General features: G+C 43.4%; 1 protein-coding gene across 4 annotated transcripts in view; it reads left to right on the plus strand.

The window, feature by feature from the left end:
• Positions 1-22,902, plus strand: part of Gas2l3 (growth arrest specific 2 like 3) — a 30,120-nt gene that overhangs the window by 1,665 nt on the left and 5,553 nt on the right. For 2 of the 4 annotated variants that reach the window (XM_050145821.1, XM_050145820.1), the window contains exons 2-5: positions 14,311-14,452; positions 17,971-18,034; positions 18,813-18,951; positions 20,954-21,061. In XM_050145821.1, coding sequence (XP_050001778.1) covers positions 14,320-14,452; positions 17,971-18,034; positions 18,813-18,951; positions 20,954-21,061 — 444 coding nt within the window. In that variant the 5' untranslated portion in view covers positions 14,311-14,319. Of the gene's footprint in view, positions 1-6,181; positions 6,245-6,466; positions 6,533-7,038; positions 7,090-9,695; positions 9,865-11,215; positions 11,332-14,310; positions 14,453-17,970; positions 18,035-18,812; positions 18,952-20,953; positions 21,062-22,902 lie in introns of all 4 variants that reach the window. The other 2 variants (XM_050145819.1, XM_050145818.1) reach the window with 2 other exon arrangements.

A 22,902-nucleotide genomic window follows, 5' to 3' on the forward strand; every position in this document is an offset into this window, starting at 1 on the left:
GGGGGGGGGGGGGGGGGGGGGGGGGGGGGGGGGGGCACAGGTGAGGATAGTGGCCAAGACAGTGATGCCTGTTTCCTGTCGGCCAGGTGAGTACAGATATTCAAAGTCGTAGTAAACCCTTGTGTTGCTGTTTATCGAGAGTGGTGCAGAATTGTCCGGTGTAGGGTTCTCGACGCTTTGCTTGTCCTCCTGTTGAGCTTACTACGCCCCACTCGCTGGTGCTGTCTGTAGATTTAATACTTAGGGAAACTAATGCTCGGAGAAGGAGTTAATGGAGTTCACCAGAGTTCTTCTACCGACATTCAGATCCTTTTCTACAATATTTAACCTTTGCCTTGTATTGAGCAGCTTCCCTGGGCTGCCTTGTTTGTGCGGCTCACACTGCTGCTTTGCTATGCAAATGGACTTATTTGGAATATTTTATGATTTAAAAAATTACAAATTATCCAGGTGTTATGTGCCTTTCATCCAAGCCCTCAGGGAGGTAGAGGCAGGCAGATCTCTGAGTTCAAGGCCAGCCTGGTCTACCTAGTGAGTTCTAGGACAGCCAGGGCTACCCAGAGAAACCCTGTCTCAGAAAAAAAAAAGTGAATTTAAAAAAATAGAAATAGCTTATGATGGGAATTCAAAGTTTGTGATGGGAGAATAATTTAAAAACACACACATCATCAGTTAAAAGAAAAACGGAATCCCATGGTGTTTGGAAAGGAATTCAAAAGGGATGCTTCCGACTTATATTTCCCGGCTGGGTTTTGTTAACCAGTTCTCCCCTCCCCTTCTAATATCTTAATTTCTGCCTGGGCAAAGCCTCTTAACCTCAATAATGTTTTTCAAAGTTAACTGTTGAGAAAAGTAAAGGATTAAAATGAATGGTGCAACATTGTATTCTGCCATCTTTCAGTAGTGTGTGAATATATGTATCCTCCTCTTCCTCGTTTCCCCGTTTGGACCGGACCCTCTTTCCATGACTAATGGTGTGATATATATATTGAGAGAACGGGAAGCGAATCTAATTTATCTCTGGCGGAATTTCATCGTCACAGAGAACCGCCTCAGAAACAATTTTTGTAAGACCATGATTAAAATGACATGTTTCAGATGTTTCTTCTAAGGCTGGAGTAAGTTTTCCCACTGAATTGCACTGTGACACACTGGGCGTTTCGATTACCAGAAAGTCCCTAAGTATTTCTATAGGAATGCTAAACCTTCACAGAACTTGGCTGCAATAAAATGTAGCGCACACACGGAATGTAATTCCGTCTTTGTTGCTGATAGGATCTTGGGAGTTGACGTATTTCCCCATCAGTCAGTCGTATGCTAGGCATTGCTGGAGCACTCTCTGATAGAGATGTCTGCTTATTGTCGTGCAACATAAATTTATTCAAGAACTTATTTTCTCTCTCTCTCTCTCCCTCCCTCCCTCTCTCTCTCTCTGTCTCTCTCTCTCTCTGTATTTCTGGGACTGGAACTCCGGGCTTTATGCACGCTAGGCAAACACTCTACTCTATCCCATGACTTATTTATATTCCTGGCCAAAATACATTTAGTTGTAGCTCTGTTAAGAATTCTTTCTTTCTTTCTTTCTTTTTTCCTTCCTTCCTTCCTTCCTTCCTTTCTCCCTCCCTCCCTCCCTCCCCCCTCCCTCCCTTCCTTTCTTTCTTTGTTTCTTTCTTTCACCTTTCTCTCTCTCTCTCCTTCCCTCCTCCTCTTTTTCTTCCTTCCTGCCTGCCTGCCTGCCTGCCTTCCTTCTCTTCCTCTCTCCCCTTCTTCTCACTCCTCTTTCCCTGTGTTCTTCCCTCCTTCCCCTCCTTTCTTTTGACCCGTGTTGTGTGGTGGTTTGAATGAGAAAGTCCCGCACCTCCAACCCCAGGCCTATATGTTTGAGTGCTTGGTCCCCAGTTGGTAAAAGTGTCCTGGAAGGACTTGGAGGTGTGGCTTTTGTTGGAGGTGTGTCACTGGAGGGGGGGTGCTAACCTTCATTGCTTCCCTCTTCACAGCCTTGGTCTAGGACTCCGATCTCTGTCTCTGACGTTTTCCCATCCTGACCCTTCTTTGCCTCCATGACTGACCTTTCTTCACCCTGTTTTTAGGACTCTTGTGATTGCATTAGCTATGTCTGGAAAATCTCTCATCTCAAGGTCTTTTATCCATCTGCAAGATTATTTTTGCCTTGTCACTGCAGGTATTGCAGCCCACGGGCAATAAAGATCACCTCTGGGTACCGTTCGTCTGTCTGGTACAGATTGCGGTGTAATAAACGTGTCGCATCCGGGGAAGCAGTCCTATGCATCCTCAAGTGTCGCGGTGGTCAAGAGTCCGCGCCCATTTGTGCAGCTCTTCGGTCCTGCATTCTTAGAACTCTGCCTGCCCCCAGCCTTAGTCATTCACTCTTCCCAGTGGGTCCTCTGAGTTAGCAGTCAAAAGTCCGTGTCAAGCCCAGAGTCTCTCTCGGCTACTCCTCTCGCGCCACGTCTGCCTGCGTGCAGCCGTGCTCCGCTCCGCGGTGATAATGCACTAACCTTTGAAGCGTCAAGCAAGCCACCAGTGAAGTGCTTTCTTTTCTGAGAGCAGCCTTGTTGTTGTGTCTCTTCCCAGCAATACAGCAGTGACGAAGACAGTGGTGTATAAATTCTGTGTATCTGCAGGGGAGACGCCTTTGGATACCAGTTCAGTCAGCACATTCTGTCTTTGAATTGCTTCAGAACATGGCATGGTTTGACATCATACGTTTATTTGTCTACTTTCCACGTCAGTCTTCTCCAGTGGTGTTTGCTCTGTAAGGGCAGGAACGTGATTATCATGTTTACTTCAGTTATAGTGTGCTGATAGATATTTATTGAAGATAAGAGTGTGTGTCACATGAAACAGGATATATCCTAGAAGTAAGGCCAAATGGAGCAGGGGACCTTTGTTTAAAATACCAATTTACAGGCAGAGGACATAGCTCAAGAGAGTGCAAATACGTTCTCTGCAAGGATAAGGTGGGCTTGCTCGTGCATGCCCATCACCCCAGTATGTTCCGTGGGGTGGAGATGGGTACACCCTCAGAGCTCACTGGCCAGCATCCCTGGAATGGAGAGCGTCCAGTTCAGTGAGAGAGAGAGAGAGAGTAGACTTTTGATCATCTGCTCTGGCCTCCGCATGTGTGTGGGGGTCTGTACCCCATCTACTCCTGTGCACACATGGGCATTGCACACATGCAGACCACACACTTATGAAGACTTATTTTAGCAAAGAGAATCCTAAGTTGTATATTCTGACTTCGGGTTTTGATGTGGCTGTATTAAACCTTATATTTTCATTATAGCCATACATTTGTTAGCAAATTAGCCTTCTAAGTTATATTTGATGGTGGTTGAGTTCTATTAGTCTTGTCTTATCTTTTTTAATTTTATTAAGTGAACTGTAATTATGTGTCATTATAGATTTAATGTGAGTCATTTGTTAAGTACTCCTGTGCCAGGTGCTATCTCATTTTATTTTTCTAACAGCCATCGGACAGGGATTGTGATACTCTGATTGTCTGAGAAACTTTTAGGTTTCAAGAAGTTAGCTATATCACGATCTTATAGCTGATTTGTGTTGGAACTGGAATTGAATCCAGATGAATCCAATACTCTGTACTACCATAGTGCTATTTTGATGATGAGTATATTAGTATATACTTTAAAAATATATAAAAAGCATTTGGTATATATGTGGCATTTCTATTTTCTCTGCTAAGTTTCTAAGAAATATTTAGCTAAGAATTTTAAAGCTGAAAAAATTAAATTTCTGTATATATCAGGAGTACTATATTCTTCAACTATTATTTTAGAAAAAGACATGAAGACGGTGGAGCATTTTTGACATGCATTGCAGGCACACAGACTCGTAGGAAAATGCCTCTCCTTTGCCTGCTCTCCCAGCTTGGCACGTGGTCCTCTCCTTGCGGCTTATATGTACTGGCAGTCATCTGGTGGCCCAGAGCAGAACGGGCATGTGGGCCAGTAGCAGTCCCCTTCCCCCCAGAGAGTCTTACCTTATTTGTTTGTCGTTTCTCTGCTTTCCCTGTGGACGCCAGATTTCTGTTAGGATTGTGTCAAGGGCTTTAAGTCCTTCCCATCAGTTTTACAGTGTGGGGGAGGAATGGGGTGTATTGTGGTTCAGCGCCTGCTGCCCTGGGAAGGAATTGTCCGCAAAATGGTTTTCTCTCCTATGATCTGGTCCAATTTATAGAAAAGCCTTCAGAAAACTAATTGCAAGAACCTCATTATTGCTTTTTGAGATGAGCAAGTTGGGCTCATTCCTGGCCAGGTTGCGTGTGGAAGATATACCTCGTTTCTAACATCTTCCCTGGAGCTTCAAAGCTTTCTGTTTGCTTGGGAAAGATTATCTTCCGGATTTGGGTGCAGTGTGGGCTTGGTCACCTGAGAGTTCTTGTTTTGTTTTTACTCAGTCTAAAGGCGAGGGGAACCCAACAATCACAAAGTCTTGTTAAGGCTGATAAAGAATTGAAGTCAGCTTCTCCAATAAGACAGGAAGAAAGAAAGAAAAGCCAAGTGAAGTATACCCCAGGAGTCAAGTGCACCCCCAGGAATGAAGTGTTGCTGGCTCGGATAGAGGCTGAGACTCAGGGAAGGATAGAAATAAGGAAGACAGGATAAAATGAGTAAAGGAAGTTGAGCTTCTGGTGCAGAGCAGGGCCTGGGGCTGACGAAGCAGCTACTCTTGGATATGAAACTGGCTTACAGGAGGAATACAAAGAGCTAGATTGTGTGTGTGTGTGTGTGTGTACATACATACATATAAATTAGTGATATTTTGTTTGTAATTTAACAAATAAGCTTGCCTGAAGATCAGAGTGCAGAGCTAAGTCACTAGAGGTCAGGCAGTGGAGGCACACTCCTTTAATCCCAGGATTTGGGTGTTAGAGGCAGATGGATCCTTGTCAGTTCAAGGCCACTCTGGGCTACTTGAGATTGAATCTGAAAGAGAAACAGAGCTCACACAAAGGTGATCTCAGCACTTGGCATCCCACACCTTTAATCCCAGCACTAGGGAGGTGGAGATAGGAGTGATAATGGCTGGGCAGAGAGAGGAATATAAGCTGGGAGGAGACAGAAGCTCAGTGCAGTCTGAGGTTTCGGAGGGATAGGTGCAGTCTGAGGAAGCCTTCTGAGGACAGGATGCCCTTCTTCTGAGCATCGGTAGAGGTAAGAACTCTCCAGTGGTTGGTTGCTCTGCTTTTCTGATCCGTCAGCTTTCACCCCCTGATGGCTGGCTCCAAGTTTTTATTATTAAGACCAATTAGATTCATGCTACATTCATACATACGCACATACATACACACAACTGGCTCTCTATATCCGAAATAAGGTGAGTACTCTTTAAGCACCTGGTTAACTGATTCAGTCTGGACAGTTTATAAACGTTTTCCCTAACTAAGTAGTGTACATACCAGCCTTTCAGAGCTGAGTGTCTATTACAACTTACTTGCTTACTATTTTGTTACAAATTAGTTCATTTATTTATTGTTGAGCCCAAGGCTTTGCACATGCTGGACTAGTGTTCTGGAAACATTTTAAGTGGTGATGCAGGTGGTTATGTTTCTGTCCTTAGAGAAGTGCTGTCTCTTGTACAAGAAGAACTTGAAAGCATGACTTTTGCTAAAAGTTCAAGTGACTATTGTACACAAATTCTCCTTTTCTTTCATAAAACTAATTTTGTTGAATCTTCCCTAAAAAGTGCAACTGCTGAGCATTCCCGGGAGGCCCCTTTGTGAACGTGCCACCCTGTTCTGGGCGTGCACGCGCCTTATAATTGCAGCTTTCTCTTGCTGGGGGTCGGCAGCGCCAACTGTTAGAGCTCTTGTCTGATTATGTGGAACCTCATTTTAATGGGCGCAGCTTCTTTGCTGCATTTTTACGAAGTGGTCTCGGAAGCTTCACACTGTGGACTTTTGTTGGGGACAAAGGGTTATTTATGCTAAAGGAGAATGTGTTCCCCCACGGAATTAGCTGGTGGGAAGCACAAGTAGCTCATTAGCAATGCGCACTTGTGCGTTGGCCTTTTGCTGTGGCGGAGAGAAGGAAAACAGATTCGAAAGGGCATTCTGTGGTCTCCTGCCTTCTGCAGAGACAATGCGGTAGAACATTAAGCCTTTCTGTTAGCTTTAGCCCAGGTTCCTCTTGTTCTTTAGAGAATGCCCTGCGTAGAGTTGGCGCTGTGCGCGAGAGGTCTGTGATGGAGCCCAGGGGAACAGGTAACTTTTCAGTCTTATAAATAGTTTCATAATTTTCTCCTAAAGCCTCTTAGTGATAGTTTCTAATAAAAATAGTGTGTTATCTGCCATAAACGAGCAACAGACCCATGTTTTATATCATCTATAACATTCTCTCTTTAAGCCTCTCACTTGTTCTCTCACTGACAGCACTTTCATGTATTGATCCAATTTAATTTATTGAAGTCGATCTTTCCTTTGTAGATTTCAAGACCAGAGCTTTGGCGCCAACTGCTGTTCCTCTTGTTTTTGACAAATCATCACAGAAAGGTATCAAGTATTTTTAATTCACAGCTGAAACAGATAGTTATCTTTACTGTCTTGTCTAGCAGGAAAGCTTCTGGCTCAGCATGTGATTTCTATACCAAGTCCATATGACTCATAGAGATATGACCGCTACAAAGAGATCAGAGATGCTTGCGTTTCAGTATCGGGTTTGAGGGCTTATATTGATGTCACCTTTGTATTATTAGATGGGAAAAAATTGTGGGAGGCTGTTGTGGGAAGAGCTGTTCTTGTCATGAAGTCTACCTCGCTGTCTAGTCACCTTAACAGTTGCTGTGACTCTAGTGCCAGGGGCAATGTAGCAAAAGTGTTCTCAGGTTTTTCTTCTGCAAGTAAGAAGGCAAAGAGGCCCTGGTGAGCTCCTCATGGTCGAGCTTTCTGGTAGATAAGAAGTCTCAGGTGGACTACGGCACATTCCTCATGCTATCATTTGGGGTCTGGGGGAGCTGGAACTCTGCCGTCATCTGCATGCTGATCCCTTCTCTTCCCAGAGTAACAGTTTCACGCAGTGGAGATACATGACCATGCAGCCTGCAATTCAGGTGAGCTCTCTGTTTGTAAGAAGTAAATATCGACTATGAATTGATATTATTGATTCAGTTCTTTTTATAGCATGAGTTTTTTGTTTTGTTTATTGGTTTTTGGAGACCGGGTTTCAGGGTTTCTCTGTGTAGCCCTGGCTGTCCTGGGACTCTCTCTGTAGACCAGGCTGACCTAGAACTTACAGAGATCTGCCTGCCTCTGCCTCCCGAGTGCTGGGATTAAAGGTGTGTGTGTGCCACCACTACTGCCTGACATGGCTTGAGTTTTTTAACACTACATTTTAACGATAGGAATACTGCATTTTGGCTTTCTAGTTCTAAGATTTTAATTCTGAGTTTTACTTGTGTTAGATATTTGAAAGAATCAAAAGTATTTTGTGGTTGGTGGGTCCAACCCCGAGAAAATAAATGCAGTATTTTATAATATCGCTCTCTTTACAACATGGTACATAAGACAGTTGAAGGAACAGTCCCTACAAGTCAAACAAGAGATTCAAGTCTTAGTTTATGTACTTGTCCATATGCTTTATAGATGAGCCTGTCCCTGACTCTGTATTGGAAATAAAATGTTTAATGAGTAGGCTTTTTGTTTTGTTTGTTTATGGCTGGGCGAAGCCAGCCGTGGGGAGTCACAGAATCCATGATAGTCTTACATTTAAGTGACTTCCAAAGTTTGTGTTTGCTGGGTTTTTTGTTTGTTTGTTTGTTTGCTTGCTTTTCTTTTGCTTTCTTTCTTTGGGTATTAATAGAACAATGAAACATTGATTTAAAGGCACAAGTCACCACGTACCTTTTTACCTAATAAGGTAGAGTCAGCCGGTAATCAAACACATTGGAAAGTCAGACCTTAAGAGAGTCAGTCGCAGCTAAGTTACGGTTGTCAGTCTCAGAGAGTCTGGAGAATTGTCTTGCCTCTGCTTCGGGAAGGTAAGGTGAGGATACAGTTCTCTCTCTGCAGGGCAGTTGTCAATCAGCAGGATAGCGCATGCGGACACCCTGCTAGGCCGCTTACTGACCAGTGGCCCTTCAGGGGTTTATTTCTTTGGTAATTCTTCCTCTAACATATGTTTCTATCTCGCCAGACGAGATTGGGAATGGGTTTTTATTTTTTTTTTTCCCTTTATAGTTTGCCTGCACAAGTTCAACTCAAAAAAAAAAATCCCAGTAGAGAGAAGGAGGGGGGTGCTCACAAAGACCCACAGACAGGCAGAAGGTGGGGCAGGGAAACTCACCTTCAGTGGAGTGATGCGGGTGTATGGACAGCTCTCCAGGGCAGGCCTCCCACTTGGTCAGCAAAAATCAGATGTCATGACTTTTCCTGCTGTGACTTTTTGATCTGTCCGTTGTCCCGAGTGCTGCTTTCTGTCCTAGCATCACAGGGTTCATTCTCCTCCCACGCCATATTTGTTCAGTAACTCTTGGTGTGTGGCCATCCCACGACCTCCTTCTCCCTGGTACAGACACAGCTCACTTGGCTCTGCAGCTCTCTGACGGGCTGACCTGCTTCGCCTCCCTGGAGCCCCCCCCCCCCATCCAGTTCAGACTGCTTGAGTAGGGTTAGCCTTCCGCGTCCATAGCCTCCCTCACCTCACTCTGGAGCTAATGCTCCCTCTCTTGAGGAAGAGAACGAGAACCGGGTCTGCTCTTAAAGTGCCTTCGTGATTGCTTCTTTCATAATTTGTGCAATTAGGTCTTTTCTATAAATAGTCTGAAAGCAAATCTGTTTATATTTCCTAGTGTTGGTTTGATAGTGTGTCTGTATAATTTTATTCTTATTTAGGCTCTGCAGGTCAAGTAGGCAAAACTGAGACTGTTAGATGGGTACTTGGGTGCTTGTATAGCAACCATTTTAAAATGTTTGAGTTGTAGGTCATAAAAAATGCAGATGATAAATCAGATTTGCTTAGACTGTAGTTTGCCATTCTATTGCTTTGATCAAAGTATTTAGAAAAAAAATGTAAAGATGGCATTGTAGGGGATGGAGTGATGTCTCAATAGTGAGAGCGCATGTGCTCCTGCAGAGGAACCCATATCAGGTGGCTTACAACCACCTGTGACTGCAACTCTAAAGGATTTGACGCCCTCTCCTGGCCCCCATGGGCACCTGTGCTAATATACATAAACCCACAGACACATACAATTAAAAATAATCAAATATTTAAAGCATCACAATTACGAAGTTTGCAGACGCCTTTTATGCGTTCATCCATTTATCCGTTCAGCAGACAGTCGTTGAGTCTTTGCTGTCTGTCAGGGCCAGAGCTGGATGGACAGACCTGTTCCTTTTGAGGCAGGTGTTGTTCACCCCTTCTAGAGTGATGCTGTGGGGATCCTGGCTTAACAAGTGGAGAAGGAAGTACTGTTTGTTGAGCTGTTTTCCCCTTGACTCGACGGCAGAGTCCACTCATTCATTCAGTGTCCGTTGACATTGACCACTGTACTAAATATTGAGAACATTCCACAGAATCCAGTTTGCTTCTCATTTATCCACTTCTACGAGATGGGGCAGTTTTGCTTACGCCTACTGATTTAAACACGGACACAGGTGGGCTACAGTGACTTTCGGCAAAGATTGCCGTCTTTCAGCTCTCTGGCCTTTTGTCTAGGTCTGGTTTGGGGAGGACCTACCTCTGAGTCCCAGGTGTCCCCTGACTCCCAGACATGGACCAGGACTGGCTGATGTTTGCCAGTATGACGAGTGGGTAGCCGTGAGGCACGAAGCCAGTCTGCTGCCCATGAAAGAAGATCTCTCCATTTGGCTGTCTGGCCTACTAGGTAAGGCTTACGAAGTTTGACTTGTAACACTGATTTTTTTTAAATTTTATCTTCATTTAAGGAGTGATTGGTTATTCCAGATGCCAGGGATATGCCAGTGAATGGCAGAGCCAGGGCCTGTTTGCACAGTCTACGTAGTTAGAAAGATACTCTCGTCCTCAACCTGAATGGTAGGAAACTTGAGATTTGACTGAAGTGGCCAGCCTTTTGGAATAACCAGTACTTTATGGTTAATTTTAATCTATTTCCAAAAATTGTGTATGTCGAGTATTGATTTTTTTTTAACTGATTTCCCCAAGCTTCTGTGAGCTCTAAGGTTGTAAGTGGAAGATATGCTTTAGATTTATATGAAAATGAATACTGTTTCTGAGACACTGGGGGGCAAGGGGAAAGTGTCAGCTGGAGAATTCTTGGCATTACAGTTTTTACTCTATTCAAGATTATGATGCATGCTCTGAGCTTTCTTTCCGGAGTATTGGGTTGGGGCTTTTGTGTTCGTGTGTGCGTGTGTGTGCTTAGCTAGTCACGAGCTCCAGGGATCTTCCTGACTCTGCCACAGGCACACCAACACATCTACCTTTCACGTAGGTCTTGGAACCCAAGCTCAGGAGCTCACTCTTTACCCAGGGAGCTTGCCCCTGAGTTCCTCAGATCACTGAGCTACAGACGCTCATGGGCGGGAAAAGCCTGAGATGGACCGCGGTCCTCCGAAGATAAACACACACAGCAGTCATTCTTTGTCGAGCATCAGCTTGAGGACTGGGAAGACTTCAAGTTCTTAATGTAATACTGTCTTTAAAGATGTCATTTTAGAGGTGGAAGCTGATATTCCCAGACTAGTTATTCTGGTGCTGTATTTGACCTTTAAATTGAGCAAAGTCCATCTTATTGGTAAAGAACCTTTTCTCCCCCTTGTACAAGCGATATTGATGTGCAGTGAATTGATCTGACATAAATGCACTTTTTTTTTTTTTTTTTTGGTTTTTCGAGACAGGGTTTCTCTGTAGTTTTGGAGTCTGTCCTGGAACTAGCTCTTGTAGACCAGGCTGGCCTCGAATTCACAGAGATCTGCCTGCCTCTGCCTCCTGAATGCTGGGATTAAAGGCGTGCACCTCCACCGCCTGGCTGCACATGTATTTTTATTAACTTTACAAACCACTGATTTTTTTTGTGTGTGTTCAATTTACCTTGACATTATTTGTTCTAACATTACCTTCTAAGGGTGGAAACTTCTAGTCTCATCTGGTATTTGTTTAGTTTTCTAGCTGTTATCTGATTATATTTAGGTTGTAGCCACTGCTTTTGAATTTGCTGCTTTTAGATGGGTCTTAGCTTTAAACTGTGTTTTTAGGTATTGACATTAAGGCCGAAAGGTTATTGGAAGAACTTGACAATGGAGTGCTGTTGTGTCAATTAATCAACGTTCTTCAAAATATGGTAAAAGCACGCCACTCCGAAGAACCAGGGGTAAGCAAATACTGACAGCGACGAAGTTCATTGTTCATGTCTACTTTTTATTGTTATTATTATTTGTTTTTTATTTATTTATTTCATATCCTGACTGCAGTTTCCCCTCCCTCCTCTCCTCCCAACCCCTCCCCTGCACCACCTCTTCTCCCCCATCCACCTCTCCTGTTTCTGTTCAGAAAAAGGGTAGACATGTCTGCTTCTTATTACCTCTATGTGGGTATTTCCATCATATCACTGGCTATGAGACTTTGGAAACTGACTTAATGTTTTGTGCATCTGAAAAAACATATTTGTAAAATAGAGTCAGTAACACTGACTGGGGCTTGGAAGGTGGCTCCATTGGTAAACTTCTTATTGTGTAACATGTGGCCCTGAGTTCAGATCCCCAGAACCCAAGTACAAGGTGGCCGTGGCAGCTTGGGCCTATGATCCCAGGACTGGCAGACAGAGACAGGCAGATCCCAGAGGCTGTCTGGCCTACCAATCCAACCAGCCAGTGAGTGTCAGGTTCACTGAGAGATCTGCCTTAAAGAAACACGTCTCCATGAACACGCACACGTGCATCCACCAACATACACACACCAGAAACAACAACATAAATATTTACGTTGCAGGGTTTATTTGTGACCATTCACTGATGTTAAGCCCATAGATGGTGTCTAGGATAGTGCCCGGTATCCTACAGGTGATCTCCAGCACCTAGATGCTCACGTGACAGAGCCTTCCGCGGGCTGCTGGGTGGTTATGGGGGGAAGACTTTGTGACAGTCCCTGGCTGTGCTGCCTAGTTTTATATCAACTTGATATAAGCTAGAGTTATCTGAAAGGCGGAAACTGCAATTTAAAAATGTCTCCATAAGATCCTGCTGTAGGGCATTTTCTTAGGGATTGATTGGGGCGCCATCCCTGGGCCAGTGGTTGTATACGAAAGCAGCTCAGCAAGCTGTGGTGGGCAGCACCCATCCACGGCCTCTGCAGCAGCTCCTGCCCCCAGGCTCCGGCCCTGCTGTCCTGACTTCCTTCAGCCATGAGCAGTATCATATGGTTTATCCAGATAAACCCTTTTCCTCCCCAGCTTGCTTTTGGCCATAGTGTTTCGTCACAGCAGTAGTGACCCTGACTAAGGCAGTGAGACGTGCGTCACCCATCTGTCGTCATCGTCGTCACCATCTTTGTAGTCTTCAGCTGCTGCCAGAGTAGTGAATTGATAAGTATTGATGGAATGCACAACATACAGCGTTTTCAAAAGAGAAGCTTAGCGTGACGGTTTAAAGTGGATTCGGTTTTCTTTCTTTTTATCAAGCATTAAGTGTTTTTGAGAGTTTGGAGCCTAGACATACTATTAGTTAAATATTAAGCTGTTCATTGTTCCCGGAGGACAGTGAGTGAGATATCTCTATGTGTAGATGCATATATGTGCATGTATGATCCATATAGTGAGATATCACTCTGTGTAGATGCATATATGTGCATATATGGTCCATATAGTGAGATATCTCTCTGTGTAGATGCATACATGTGCATATATGATCCATATAGTGAGATATCACTCTGTGTAGATGCATACATGTGCATATATGATCCATATAGTGAGATATCACTGTGTAGATGCATACATGTGCATATATGATCCATATTACTCTATGTATAGATGCATGCATGTATACATATGATACATATAGTGAGAGATCACTAGATGTAGATGCATACATGTGCACGTATGATCCGTATAGTGAGATATCACTTTGTGTGTAGATGCATATATGTGCATATATGTATCCATATGTATAATACTAAAAATAAAGTACTTCTATTGATATCTAAAATTCTCTACTTCTAGAAACTCATTCTGAGAAAAATCACAGCTAGAAATAATATAATCTGCTTGTCAATAGAGAAGTTGTAAAATTATGTTGCCTAAACATTGGAATATTCTATATTCATGGAAATAATTATTTAAATGTGTTCTTTTTAAGTCATAAATATGCCCACAACCTATCCAGTGTACATACACTCAAAGTGCATGCGCACACATAGACATCAAATTGTAGAATTGTGTCTCTCTGGCATTTTCTAGGTTCACATGCATAGCTTTGCGGGGATATTTTATGGAAATGTCAGCGAGAGGAATTCATTTGCTACTAATCATCTTTGTATTTTGCTATATTTATTTGTGTATTTCTGGTAATGATAATATATTCTGTATTTGATCATGCACGCGGGCTGTTTTGGTTCTGGGAAATAATAGCACCCGGAAGGAGACACATAGGTTTGGTAACAGCCGTTGTCTCTAGGGAGAGAGACTGGCAATGATGGAGAAAGACCTACTGTACCTATTGCGCTAAAAACACCAGTGTTGTGCATTGCCAACTAAAAAGTAAAAGCAAAGACCTCCCCTTTCCCGCCCCAGTCTCAGCAGGAATCTCAGCATTCTCTGGAGCTAGACAGTTAAGAAAACACAAGTACCAATTTAGGGTTTTATAAAACTTAGGTCATCCAAGAACCTGAATTAAGAATGTGCAGCTACTCCCCTATTTTATAGTCTGTTTAAGAAACTCAGGGGCAGCCTTCATGAGTCCGTGTGGGGGAGAGGAAAGCAGAAATGAGTATGTTAGTTCACAACACAGCGAAGTTTGTGTCTGAGCTTAACTGTGCAGAGTGCACTGTAGCCGCTTCGTGATTACCAGGCCGGCGCTTAAATGCTGACGTTCTTGTGCTATTTTAAAAAGAAGATTAGAGGAGCTTGAATCCACTGCTGATTTTGCGTGGATCATTTTCCTCAGCATCTTTTTCTGGGAGATACTTAAAGTAAAAGGAGAAAGTCATTTCTGAAGATAATAGTTTTCCCTCCAAGCTGTGGAGTCTGTAGTTATACTTAATACACTTAACAGTGATTTTGTCAGATACTAAAATGAACACCGAATGAAAATATCGCTCGTTCTTTTTTTTTGGTAAATTGTCCTTCTGCCTTTTCCAGAACTTTCCGATGAGAAAAGTGCCTTGTAAGAAAGATGCCGCGTCAGGATCGTTCTTCGCCAGAGACAACACGGCAAACTTCCTCCACTGGTGCCGGCACGTCGGCGTTGACGAGACATACCTCTTTGAGTCTGAGGGTCTGGGTAAGTGCGGCAGCTCCCGCCAGAGCTTTTTGTGTTTATTAGGCTGTTTTGTGTTTCTAAATTTCCTTTCTAAATAGTGACTCAAAATGCCATATCGCTATTACTTAGCAAGTTGTACTATATCAAATATAGTAAGCTTTTCACTTGCGCCAATAGGCTTCGTGTATCTAGAATTCTCTGAGTCAGCTGCCACAAGATTCTGTACTAATGGTCTACTGGTATTTTCCTGAAGATTGACTCCTCCAGTTGTGAATTACTAGCAATTCCTCTTTAACCAGCTCATTATAGAAAGAACAGGTGAAACGTGCTTATAGTATTTGGATTGAATTATAAATAATAACTTCCCTCTTTGTTATCTAAAAAGAATATATTTTGATATTTCATTAGAGAAATAGTGCCCCAAGCTGGGCACTGGTGGCACATACCTTTAATCCCAGCACTCAGGAGGCAGAAGTTCAGGGCCAGCCTGGTGTGAGTTCCAGGACAGCCAGGGCTACACAGAGAAACCCTGCCTTGAAATGCAATCCCCCCATACACACATAAAATCATGCTCTACTGAAAGATTGTTGATGTATTTTTCTCATTTTCTAAAGTCAGCAGAAGCCCCTCTACGGCACTAGTGGAGCAGCTGACTACTGTTTACACACACCTTTCAAACCACTTATAGGTGTGTATACGTGTGCATATGAAATTTGAAATTTACGCCCTGGCAATGCTGCAGCAGGCACGGGCAGCCCGTGTATGGCGGCTCTGTTGAACTCGTCCACATTGGGTTTCACAGTCTAAGTGGATGAGGAAGACTGACCAGGTCTCTTCCTCAAGAGGGCACCAGATCTCATTACAGATGGTTGTGAGCCACCATGTGGTTGCTGGGAATGGAACTCAGGACCTCTGGAAGAGCAGGTAGTGCTCTTAACCGCTGAGCCATCTCTCCAGCCCCATGTACAAAAATGCACATGCATGGAATGAATGATGTTACAGTGTGAGCCATACCCAGAGGGGACACTTCCTAGACAGGAGTTTCATCTCTGACGCTGTTTACAGCTCCCGATTTGTAGTGACGATTAAAAGAAGCAAACTTTTTTAGTTGAACTTGTTAGTTTTAAGACTCTTCGCCCACAGTGTGAAGTGTGTTCTGCGCCTGGCTAATCTGCCGCCTGTGGTGTGCTCTGGCCCCCCGCCCTCCGCCCAGTGCAGAACGCCCTGCAGGCTGGCTGTGCTCTAAACCCAGGTGTGCCGATTGTTACTGACGATGATGCTGTGGACAGCGCATCCAGCCACCAGCCATCAAAGGGAGGAGGAGATGCTTTGAATGCCTTCCTTTGTAGCTTACTCATTTTGAAAAGGTCTGAGATTTTCATTTATTTTTTAAATGTAAAAGACATCTTCCAGCAGTGCTGAAGGGCGGCACTGGACTGAGAAAAATCCAGAAGCTCCTTTGCAGGCACCGGAGTGAGATACAGATGCTTGACTTGTATTTTACATTTGCCTGAAACTCAATGTCATTTTGAAAAATAAATATGCTATTTTAAGGTACTTAGGATATTTATAAAAACAGGTTTGAAATATTTCATGATAAATTCCTTTATTTCTGTGGCTTTAACTCAAATAGAGGCCCTTTCTGTTGCTTTAAGAGGTAATGCTTTACAGCCAGGCATGTTGGTGCATACCTGTGACCTCGGCCTGAACCTTGTATCAAGACTTGCTTCAAAGGAAACAGATCCTTTGTTTTGTGTATGCAGTGGATACTGTTCACACCTCAGAGAGCAACTGCCCTGTCTATTGGTGGAACACATTGCATCTTAGGTTAGGATTCCAGAGTTGCTCAGGACTTCTTGTTAGACTCGAGGGAAAACCATTTCCACAACTGTCTGATTAAGCAACCTTTGTTTAGATTGACCAGAGAGCAGCCTTGCCCACAGTCAGGATTTCGGAGAGCAGCCCCTCTGGCTTTTGAGTTTCTTCTTATGGGGAAGACAGGCTAGATAGAATACAGCTGTTGAGATGATTGGCTATTGGCATCTGGACAGAAGAGAGGGAACTCGGGGTTCAAGGCTGCCTGTGGGGTAGATAAGCGCAGAACACATGCTGTGGCAGGGGAGTCAGCAAGGCGTCTGGTTAGACACATGTTTGTAAGGCAATCATATATCGCAGGGTCAGCAGGTTAGCAAGGCAAAGGGGTGGGTATACATTATGGGGTCGCACTTTCGCGTAAGCCTGGAATGACAGTTTGGAGCCATCATGTTGGTCCTGGGAAATAAACCTGGGTCCTCTGAAAGAGATCAGTGCTCTTAACTGCCAAGCCATCTCATCTCTCCAGCCTCAAATTTAAAAATTTTAAGTTTGTCTCTCTTCTTTATTTTACTTTGTCATATCTAAATAGTATTGCCTAACAAAGGCAATGCAAATTTTTACCTGTTTTTTATTGTCCTGAAGCCACAAACTGTGCAATGGTGAACAGAATTGGTGGGCGTGATCCTGTTATCTTTAACCTGGCCTTTGGAGGAACATTTCCACCATGACCTTACACGTAAATGATATTAGGATGTTGTAGGTTTTCACGGATGCCCTTTATCAGCTCGAGAAAGTTCTTTTCTGGTCTTTTATTGGTTTGTTTTTTGTCTTTTGTTTGACAAATTGAAATAGTGTTTGAGTCTTTCTAATTCTTTGATCTGTGGTACCCCTGTTTTGTGATGAGACCCCTGTGTCTATTAATGACAACAGTTGATTTTCATATACTGACGCATTCCTTGTATAAACCTCACAGTCTCATTGCACATCACACTTCCCGTGTGCTGCTGGGTTTTGCTGCCAGTGTGTCGAACATCATTCCGGTCACATCTGTGAAACCTGGGTACTGGTTTTTAGTTCTCTTGTGATGCCTTCCTCTGGCTTCCAGCTTTGTTTTGAAGATAATGATGCTTCATAGAGGGGATCTGTCAAGTCTGGGAAATATTCATAGTTCAGGGTAAACTTGAAGTAGCACTGTGGGGAGAGAGCAGAGGTCATTTTCGAGGGTCTTCGATCTTCTACACCTTATATTTCTCACTAGTCTGCAGCTCATTGGTTAATCTAGGTTGGGCGACCCCTGAGCTTCAGGGACATCTGTCTCTGTCTATCCCAGCACCGTGCTTACGGTGGTGTGCACTGTGCCTGGCTTTTGATGGGATCTGGGTGTCTGAGCTCACACCCCCGCGTCTGTGCAGTAAGAACTTAAGACTGAGCCGTCTCCCCAGCCCCTAACATAATTCAGTGCTACTAAGTCGGTAGGTTTTGAGGTCTGAAATGTTGAGCAAGTGACTGTCGTGGCCACTGCCCGTTCTCTTTGTGCCCAGCAGTTTGTTTTTAATGCAGAAGAAATTGTGGTGTTGACAATAAAAATGTCTTTTCTGAGTCTTGTCTAAACAAGTGAGCCTGTTGTCTTCATTATTCTTTCCTTTGACTCTCTCCTATCTCAGAATGTATTTCCCAATTTAAATCTGTATGATCTTAAAATGAATGATCTTATTTTTCCCCAGTTTTACATAAAGACCCCAGGCAGGTGTACCTTTGTCTTCTTGAGATTGGTCGAATTGTGTCAAGGTACGTATTTCTCAGTATTTCAGAATTTTAACATCAAAAATACCTTTAAGTGACTTAATTTTATCAGAGTTTCTGTACCCAAAGAATGTGACTCTTGATTAAAATGAAGTAACCCAATTTTCTGTTTTATCTTTGTATGTCTGTGTTTGTATCTGCACACACGTGTCAGCCTCAGCTTTCCTCACTTACCTTCATTTCGTAGTAAATTATGAAAATGCTACTTAAAATTTTCAGGTTAAGAATGGGGTAAATATATGTAATGTCAAGCAGTTCAAAGCAAATCAAGTCCCATTTCGTAAGAGGGCTCAGCCTTTGTGTCCCCTATGCTTGCATCAGCCCTGTCCACCCACCAGCTTGTTTTAGAGCGGCTTTTCAGGACACCAAAATAATACTGAAAATACTACATAATCCAGATATATGCTATGATATTAGAGATGATATATAGTCTGGATTGGACAATCTGAAATATTAAAAACAACTTCCAGCTGGGCAGTGGTGGTGCACTCGGGAGGCAGAGGCAGTGGATCTCTTGAGTTCACGGCCAACCTGGTCTACATGGTGAATTCCAGGACAGCCAGGGCTACGCAGAAAAACCCTGTCTCAAAATATTCAGAAAGGAAAAAAAAAAATCCAGACTCCAGCTGTGGCAGTGAAACAGTCTGTAGGGAGTCACACAGACTTCGCTCCAGACATACACCGTCTCCTGTTTTGATCTGCTCGATCTGCAGAGACGTAGTCGGTGCGCATTGCATGAGCAGATTTCCTGGCTTGTTTTCAGATATGGAGTTGAGCCACCAGTATTAGTGAAACTTGAGAAAGAAATTGAGTTGGAAGAGACCCTGCTTAATGCCTCGGGCCTTGAGGAGCCCATCAACACCCCCAAATCCTGCCGTCATCATGAAGAGCTACACGAAGCTGTAAGTAATCGCTCTGCTTTGTGGACTGCACCGCCTCAAGTTTCAGTTTTAGGTGTCTCTAAAAGGCTGCCGGAAATGCTGCCTATAGAAGAAGATGGTGTTTATTGAGAATAGTTAACATATAGGACAATTACTATTTGATTCTTTATGTTGAAGCCTGTTACATGTGCAAATGGAACTTTATAAACTTAAGAAGATCCTGCAGGAAGTAATGGCTATAATAAATGTCTCCATCAGGTCACTTTGGTCAACTAACGTATAAACGAGGTGCTAACCGTCAGCTTTACCTGACTCAGCATCTGTGGTGTGTCAGTGTGGGTGCCAGTGTGCATATGTACCCGGTCAGTGAGCAAGAGAAACCTTATTGAGTGATTCAGACTAATCCTAGATGTTTATAAGCACATTTCCTTGTTAAATGGACAACATGGAAATTGTTTCTATTAATAGCATGTTTTTATCATAATTGTTAACTTACTTTTGGTAGATAAAGCAATCATAAACTCCTTTTAGCGCACAGATAAATTGGGCATAGCCGAAGAGACTGCTTAAAACATTAGGACTAAGTTCAATTAAGTGAATATATTTTGATATGCTCTGTATGAGAAATAATTGTGAGAAATAGTTATGACCATTTTTGTTGTTTTGTTTTGAAATGGGTTCTCACTATACCACTACGGCTGGCCTGACACTCTATATGTAGGTAAGGCTTCTCTCAAATAAGCAGAGATACCAGCCCTTTCTCTCCTGGGTGCTGGGATTAAAGGTACGCACCAGCACGCCAGGTATGACCTCTTTTTTTTTTTTTTCTTTTAATGTAATTTGTGAAGAAAAGCCCAATAGTTGTCTTAGTGGCTGATCTATAATGTTTTTCACTTAAAACATATTTCAAACTATATCATCATTTAATCAATTTACTTTCCTTATTTAAAATACAGAATTACTAAACGTCTTTTCCTAGCTGCTGTAATTTTACCGTTTTCTTGAGGCCCTCTCGAGGTTCAGGGAACATTAAGGAAGAGGAGGTTCAAGGGCTGTAAGGTCCAGGGGTCACGGAGGATTGTCAGCGTTCCAGCGTGGGTGGGCTAGGATCTCAAGGTCCCAGCCCTAGCTGAGAAGCAATTGGCATTGGATCCATTGGAGGAGGAGGAGGGAGAAACAGGTTTCTCCGGGTGTGCGGCCCCTGCAGGTTGTCCATGACCGGATGGACCGTGCTGCATACGGCAGCACTGAGTGGATTATCAAAGAGAAGACATGAAGCTGGGAGGCGGGTGGGAAGAAGTGTCTGAGAGGGCTTGAAACGGGCGAGTTGGAGGTGAAGATACAATCACAACACATTGTCTACATGCTTGAAGTTCTTAATAAGTAAGACAGCATTTTGAGGGGTAGAAGTGAAGTTTTTTTTTGTTGCTTTTCTCACGAAGTGTTGGATTGGAGCCAATGCCTCCTGGACTGAAATATTAAGCACTTCACCCCATCCCGGGCATATAGACATGTGTCTCTGCTTATGTTAGCAGTAGCTTGGAACAATGTAGGTGTTCCTCTCCATTTGTGTGCGAGTTTAGCATTGTCTTAAAAGGGAGAAGGGCGACTTCTTAGCCTGCATCTGACTGGATGATCTTTCATTTGACACACATGTAGTTAGTTATCAAGGCTCAAAACAGTTCAAGCCTCCGGTGAGCTCACGTTCCTAAAGATCAGCAAGTGTGTTTCGAGGTGACCCTGGTCTGACCCACTGTCAGACCTTCTGCATTTGTAACTTCAGGCCTGGTTTCATTTGGTCTAAGATAGGGAGACCTGGGCCTCGTCACTGTTGGCTGTTGCTAATCCATCGTCTGACTTCAAAACCTGTTATGTTGGCACGGAAAGAAGAGAGAAGAAATAGTCGAACTGGCTTTGAAGTTTTGTCTTTGAGATTTATTTTCCTATCCAATAACATTTTCAAATTTTGATAAGCTATTTTTTCTAATAAGCATGGAATATCGATATTTATTTTTAATTTTAGGTTAAACACATTGCCGAGGACCCTCCTTGTAGCTGTTCTCATCGATTTTCTATTGAATACTTATCTGAGGGGCGTTACCGGCTCGGGGAGAAAATACTCTTCATAAGGGTAAGCTTGCTGTGGCAGCCTGTATTCAGACAAGCTTGTCTTGGGATGTGCTTATTATGTTCCCGGCTCCTTTTGATTCCCCTTTTCCTTGTAAAGAAAGAAAAATTAGAATAGAGGCTGCTATTAATGGAAGAATTTCACTGGACAGGAAAGGTGTGGTATACTTGATTCCAGGAAATTTTAAGTGAGCTTGCATAGGTGCTTTTAACTTTCAAGCAGTGAACTAGAAGGCAGCTGAGACTACTTAAGTCACTGAATATAACTAAATGACAATATCTTCGTGCACTGTGTTTCTCGGCGTTCTGAAATGGAACAATTTTCCATCAGCTCCCTAAGAAGAAATGAGCAAAATAGAATGCCCAGTAAGAGTTCTAGTAATAGTAAGAAAATAAGCAGAAATATTACCATTCGTAATGATAAATACTTTGAGGTAAACAAGCTCTTTTTTTAGGTCATGTGCCAGTATGCTGACAGTACCCATGTTTGTGGCCTTCCTCTGCCTCATCTATAGTTGATTTTTTATCACTTTTATTGATGAGGAAATCAAAATTTCACCTGTCTAGCATTTTTTTTATCTTGATATAATGCAAGAGCTGTCTTCTCTCAATTTAGGAACATAATATAAAACTCCTTAAACATGCAATTTCACCGTCTACATTAGGAACATAATATAAAACTCCTTAAACATGCAATTTCACCGTCTACATTAGGAACATAGTATAAAAGTCCTTAAACATGCAATCTCACTGTCTACATTAGGAACATAATATAGAAGTCCTTAAACATGCAATCTCACTGTCTACATTTCTTTTCACATAGAATCATCATATCCCCGCCTTGGATCCAACTCATCTAGGAGCCCCCAAATTCACTTTCTGTCTCCTAATTAGCTCTCTTTAAGATTTTTATTTGCTAATTTTGTTGTTGAGCGGTTTCCTACATGTCTATACTGTCTTCTCATTACTCTCCTCCTTCCCGCTGTCCTCTCTTCCCTCCCCGCTCTCCTCTTTCCTTACCGCCGTCCTCCCTCCCTTCCCTGCCGTCCTCCCTCCCTTCCCGCTGTCCTCCCTTCCCCGCCGTCCTCCCTCCCTTCCTGCTGTCCTCTCTTCCCTCCCCGCTCTCCTCTTTCCTCCTCCCTTCCCGCTGTCCTCTCTTACCTTGCCCTCACCCCCGTCAACTCAGTCTCATCATCGCTACCAGTCCCTCCTGGTATTTACAACTTTGATTTAGTTTTGTGGCTTAGTTTAATTGGACCATCTGTTTATCAGTTGGATTGGAAACTCCTCACTGGAGCCTGGCCGGGTCATCAATGGATACTCCTGAAGGCAATGTCCCCTCCCTGAATCTGATCGATAGCAAACAGAAGCAGAAGCCAGGTCGACTTGACTGTTAATAGCCGCTGCCCAAACTGACCTGAAGAAACATCTGAGACTAAGTGACTCTAGAGTCTTCCTTTTTTCTTTCTTAGCAAATATTCAGCCCTGAGAGAGTGGGGTCCCCTAAGTCTCTTCTCCATCCATGCCTGATAGTTGGGCCCAGCCTTGTAGAGACTCCGTGGCCCTCTACAGCAGCTGGGAGGGAGTTCATGACCTCAGTGGCTGTGACTCAGCCCTTCTTCTGCTCATCTGGCTCTTACGTTCTTTCCACCCCCTCTCCCAAAATGTTTCCTGAACCTTAGAGACCTGACTTGGACTTGAGCAGTCCTCATCCGTCACGTCTGTGCAGTCATGGCTCCGCCTTCCCTGGAAAGAGGGGGAGTGCTGAGCTGTGGTGCAAACATGACGTCGGCAGGAGGTGGAAGAGCGAAAGTTGAAAGCTGAGCTCATAGAGATGTGAAGGTC

The sequence above is a fragment of the Alexandromys fortis genome, unplaced genomic scaffold (assembly GCF_014885135.2).
Source record: "Alexandromys fortis isolate MF-2015 unplaced genomic scaffold, M_Fortis_MF-2015_v1.1 scaffold_50, whole genome shotgun sequence".
Taxonomy (NCBI): Eukaryota; Metazoa; Chordata; class Mammalia; order Rodentia; family Cricetidae; genus Alexandromys; species Alexandromys fortis.